This window comes from Eublepharis macularius, chromosome 2 (assembly GCF_028583425.1).
Source record: "Eublepharis macularius isolate TG4126 chromosome 2, MPM_Emac_v1.0, whole genome shotgun sequence".
NCBI lineage: Eukaryota > Metazoa > Chordata > Lepidosauria > Squamata > Eublepharidae > Eublepharis > Eublepharis macularius.
Window position 1 is genome coordinate 64,448,568 of NC_072791.1, and position 6,000 is coordinate 64,454,567.

The window sequence follows — 6,000 nt, forward strand, 5'->3', positions numbered from 1 at the left end:
AAAATTGATCATGCGGAATCCCCCAGTGTCTAGTTTGGTCTTTAAACAATAGGCTGAAGAGTTCCATGGAACTGCATTATATCTGCAGCATGCCCATCTTTTCTTTGAGGAAGACAATGGTTGACATGAACTATGGTCCACTGAGCAATGTTTGCTTACGTGTTTAGTGACATCTTTGTAGCAAGTTTTGTTTTCGTAAACTATTTTTGAACAGTCCCAGGAATGTTTCAGATTTATTGAAGCAGATTGATCTGGGCACTTCTGTTGTCAAACCATTCTGACAACTTGTATTTGAGCAAGTTAGAAAATTCCCAGAAAGTGATCTATTACACTTGTATATTTTAAATCACAAGAACTAAGTTACTTAAAATAGATAGGCCTAAAATAGATAGATCTGCATCAGCAGCAGTACTTCATGGAGTTGGCTCATGAAGTGGGTGTGATGTGTTTGCAGGCTACTGAAAGCCAAAATACCAAAGAATAACGTACTTACAGCATATTCGGTGATTGCTTACATTGATTAGAACATTCAGTATATTGCAAAAATATCTCTGCCAAATATATTTTGTGTGTAGAGATTCATTCTTAAAGTGATAGTTAAATTATACAGATGAAAGATCTTCTGCTAGACAGACAAATTTAACTGGGGGGGGGGTTGGTTGGTTGGTTAACTCTCCTCTCGGCCTGGGCAAGACAAGTTCAGTGAAATACAAGTACTAAATTTGTTTGGGCTACGCAGGGATTGTGACTGAATGATTATGCATAGGTTTCATTTTGTTCCTGGATGTTGTTTCCTAAAGAGTTCATGAGGGAATGTCTTAGGGAACCGAAGAGCAGACCCACAATTCTTTTCACGTGAAAAAAGACATTCACATGTGAATGTTTCTTCTGAGTGTTACCATCTCCTTCCAGAGCTCTGCTGGTAATCCTTGCATGGCATTAGGGAAATTTTGTTTGAGGAAGAGCAGGATTTGAGTCCAGTGGCTTGCTTATTTATTTTATTTATGGTCCGCCTTTCTCACTGAGACTCAAGGCAGATTACACAGTATGAGATTAGTACAATCAGTATCAAGTACATTTCAGTACAGTATCGAGACATTTCCGTAAACAATGCCATAGGGTAAATAGTTAGAAGTTTAAAAGACATCGCATTAGCAAAAATCCAATACAGAGTAGAAAAAATACTGAAGCAGAACATAATCAATTCTAAGACTAACATTAGACAGCATGGAGCACAGGTGGTACATAGGAGTACATATTTAAAGCAGCAGATAATATGTAAGGTAATATAGTGATGAAGTCTATGGTCCCTCCCTAACTCATTAATGAAGCATCTGAGACCTCATCCCTACAATACAGCCCTCCCATTTGAGTAAAAAGCCTTTTTGAATAGTTCGGTTTTGCATCGTTTGCGGAAAGCCAGGAGAGTGTGGGCTCTCCTGACCTCCTCAGGCAGGCCACCACAGAGAAAGCCCGTGTATGGGTTGCTGTTGACTTCACCCATGTGCAGCCTGCCACCTGCTAGAGACCCTGTTCAGATGAGCAAAGCTGCTGTGGAGGAACATAGGGAGGAAGGTGGTTCCACAGGTATGCCAGACCAAAGCTGTGAAGAGCTTTGTATGTAACAACTAATACCTTGAACTGAGCACGGTAACTGATGGGTAGCCAATGGAACGACTGTAGGATGGGAGTGATGATCATCCTCCTGCTTGCTCCTCATAACAGTTGAGCTGCAGCATTTTGCACTAATTGGAGCATCCTGGTTAACTTAGATGGGAGACCTATGTATAGAGCATTACAATAGTCAAGCCTTGATGTTACCATAGCATGGATCCAAGTGGCCAGGTCAGCTGTGTCAAGATAAGACAGCTTCCAGGGTAGAGTGAGGTTGTAGAAAGCATTTTTGCCGCTGCCTTAACTTGTTTTTCTAGTAATAACGCTGGATCCAGTATAACCCCTAGGCTCTTAACTGAGTCTGCAAGGATCAGACAAACTCCATCGAAAGTGGGGAGTACAATGTTCTTCAAGATCTCTGGTTTCCCGACAAGCATCACTTCAGTCTTGTCTGGGTTCAATCTCAATTTGTTGTTTTTCAACCATTTCACTACAGCTGTCAGGCAGCGATCTAAGATTTCTACTGCATCCTGTGGGGACCTGGATAGCGAGGGATAGAGTTGGGTGTCATCTGCATATTGATCCAACTCCGTAGCTGTGAATGAGTTCTCCTAAAGGCTTTATGTAGAGGTTGGATAACATGGGAAATAAGATTGTGCCCTGCGGAACCCCGCAAGATAGTTCCTATTCTGGAGATAGCTGATCTCCAATGGCAACCCTTTGAGTCCGCTCCAAGATAAACGATTTAAACCAGTCCAGGGAACATCCTTTGATGCCCACTTATGTTTCTAAATGCCTCATGCCGGGATGGCACGGTCTACTGTATCAAAGGCTGCAGATAGATCCAATAGAAGCAAGGAGGCTTGGCCTTTGTCTGTATTCTGACGGAGATCATCCACTAATGCTACTAGTGCTGTCTCTGTCCCATACCCTGGTCTGAATCCTGACTGGAAAGGGTCCAGAGTGATAGAGTTATCCAAGAAGATCTGGAGTTGGTCAGCTACTGCTCTCTCAATCATTGCCCAGAAAGGGCAGATTAGAGACTAGGCGATAATTGACCACATCATTTTTGTCTAGGGGTGTTTTTTTAAGTAGCAGATAGATAACCACCTGTTTGAGCTGCTGGGGAAAGCTGCCCTGAGTTAGCGATTGATTTACAATAGACCTCAGTGGTTCACTTATGTGGTCCTTACTTGATGTTAACAGCCAGGATGGGCAAGGATCAAGCGCACAAGTAGTGGCTTTCATAGGCATCAAGATCCTGTTAAGATCTGTCATTGTGATTGGTTCAAAGTAGTCCAAATGTAAGCTGGATGGCGGAATAAGCATTTCTTCTGTCTTGTTTGCATTGCAGCTAGCAGCTAGATCAGAGCATATTCATGCTCGTTTATCAGCGAAAAACTTAACAAAGGCCTCTCGCAGCCAATTGTCTGTTCTTGGGACTGTAAAGGTTCAGATTTAGGGGTTAGGAGGCATCTGGATATCGTAAACAATTGGGACGGTCGTGAACTAGATGGTGCAATAGTTGCCGAGAAATAATGTTTCTTTGCTGCTTTCATTTCTGCTTCATAGGTCCTCCAGTAGGTTCTGCAGCATGTTCTATCTTAGAGACCAATGAGACTTTCAGGGTATAAGCTTTTGAAAGTCAAAGCTCCCTTCACAACTTGTTTGAGGAAGGTAACTGTCTGCTGAATAAGCAGAGGGTGATGGATACAGATTCAAGGCTCAGAATCCAGTACCAGTACACACATACAAATATAAACATGCAATTTGCTGTTTATATTAAACAGTGTGCAGAACCTGCACATATTAAGCAAGACTATTTTGGAAATAAATATTTGCATAAGATTCTCAAGCAGCTTAATACCAACTTTAATGACTAGTGCAGATGCCTTTGTAACTAAAATAAACATTTGATATACTTTTCCATTCTTCTTTCATATCAGCATGTTACTTGAGATTCAGACAGTGGGCTTTGGTCTTCAGAGATCCATGATAAATTTAAGCAAGAATGTATGTGCATGATATTCTCATTGAGACTTACTTTCCTGTTCATTTTAGGTCTGTTGACAGTGACCTGTGGAGTATGTTTTTTGTGCAAATTCTGAATGCAGATGGTAAGTCTACTGTCTCTCTGCTAAGAGAGCTAAGAGAGGAACTGAGAGGTGCATTTGACAGCTCATTCCCAGGACGCGTCTCTGAGTCCTTGGCAAAGCTGGAAAACCTTTTCAACACAGAGAATATCTTCTGACATAGATCAATCATGATGTCTTTGACTCTTCTTCCCTGCCTCAATCTTAAGCCATGGGACTCCATGCTTTTTTTTCACTTCTGTGTATATATGGAATTGGTATGACTCTCACAATCCCTTCTTCATATCTTATTTTAAAAATGCTTGCTGGTACCTTAACTCTATGTACTGTCAATATCTGTTCTCACTGAACCCCTGTTCAATTAAACCTTCATATTATAGTTGTTGAATGTTCAGTATTGATCACTCTCTGATACTGAGTTCAATGTTCAATAAAAGTTTTGTAATCACCTGTAACCTAGGTTCTAAGACTGATTTTGAATAACGACGTTTCTGTAGCCACATTTAGCTCTTGCTGTAATTTTTGGATTGCCATTTTCTTTTGAAAAGGCATGCCAGCTAAAAATGTGCCTGGGACCTAGGAAGAAATACAAGAATGTGAATATCATGCCTAAGATGACAGGTAAGGTATCAGAGGAGTAGATAACTGCCAAGATTGTTGCCCCTCACCCAAAGCATGTGTGGCTCAAGATCCTCTGGCTCTAGATGTTAGAGGTGGGGGAATAAAAGCTGTCAGGTTGATATTAAAACTGGATCCTTCAAACATTATTCAGTCACAAGCCCAGGTAGACTAACTGCCTGAATGTTCCAGGTCACAAGCCCAGGGCCTTCAAACCTGGCAGCCAGAGGTAATTCATTAGATCATACTGTTGTCTCCTGTCACGTTGCCTGGCAAGCCCATATTTGGATTTCCACATACCCCTTGGTGCACATCATCTTCTGCTCACCCAAAATTCAAATTTACTAATAAGAAACAAGACCCTGCACTCTTAACCCAATCCTGCTGCGATCCTCTCTCTGCACAGAATCTGGCCAGTAATAGAATTCTCTCCCTGAAATCAGGCAACTTTAAGAACATAAAAATATGCTTTAAAATGGCACCTCAAGCCTCCCATCCTTTGCAGATGTTCCCCCCTCAAGGATCTTTTTCCAGTACCACCAGCACAAAATCATTCTTCCCATCCACACAGGCAGAGTATATTCTTTTTTCCTATTCTACCTTCCTAGATTTTAACCCTCAATGTCTTTCTACCTCTTTGGACCTCTTAATTCTATCTGTCTGATACTTTTCAGTCTAGATGTCCTAGTGGAGTACTGTGTAACCCCCTGAGCTTCGTCCAGTTCAGATAGAAAATTAGGAAGGTACAGACCCAAGAAAGGGGGAGTACTTCAACTGAAACTAATGGGGAAAAAATAAAATAGTACTTTGAAAACAAAACAGTAATGAAAGAAACAATAATGGAAGAAAAAAAACAGGAAACAACCCAATAACAAAACAGTTCCTTTGGGAATTAAGAATAAAAACAAAAGAAACAAAACAAACTCCAATGTACAAGTATAGTATTTAGCTTATTGGATTGCTATACAAAATTCCCATAATACTCTTCAATTGCTTGTTCTCCAGTGCTTTTTCCTTGACTTTCCCACTCATTTTTCTATCTCTTGGATAGGACAATAAAGTTACTTTAGGTTAGGGACTTGTCTCCCAACTATCCTTTCTACCTGAGAGATAGTTGTGTTAGACTTGGGCCTGTGTATACAACAGACACAAATGGTTCCTTCTTATCCTTGGACAACCTAGACAGTGGGACATATTTGGATAACAGTATCATCAAGATCCATATACATACTGTAGTAGAATCAGATAAATTGTTTCTGGAACAACTCTTGATTAACTTGGCAGTGTCTCGTAGATACTGTTGGAAGGAGTTTTAGTTCATATGCCCTCAGCATCAATTTATAGGGATTGCTGTTTGAATAGCAGTTTGCCTGTAGAAGTCATGCCAATCATATCGAACCATACTTAGATTTGGCAACAAAAACAACTTGGCTACAACATATATATTTGTCAGTGTATTTCAGCTAATTCTGGTTCATTGAAAAGTATATCTAAATGATTCATATTTGCCATATTCATATTTTGTTAGAAGAGAAATTCTGTGTTCCACAATGAAGATGTTTCTCTTTCTAGTAGCTATAGAAAAAAGTATACTCATGAGATTTAGAGTAGACCACAATATGGCATATGCTCAAGTACAACTTATTTCAGCTTCAGTGTGATGCACAATTATGTA

General features: G+C 40.3%; 1 protein-coding gene across 1 annotated transcript in view; it reads left to right on the forward strand.

Moving 5' to 3' along the window:
- Positions 1–4,388, forward strand: part of BUB1B (BUB1 mitotic checkpoint serine/threonine kinase B) — a 29,025-nt gene extending 24,637 nt beyond the window's left edge. The window contains exon 23 of the mRNA XM_054971554.1: positions 3,676–4,388. Within this exon, the coding sequence (XP_054827529.1) occupies positions 3,676–3,865 (190 nt within the window). The 3' untranslated portion in view covers positions 3,866–4,388. The remainder of the gene's footprint in view (positions 1–3,675) is intronic.
- Positions 4,389–6,000: the final 1,612 nt, after the last annotated feature.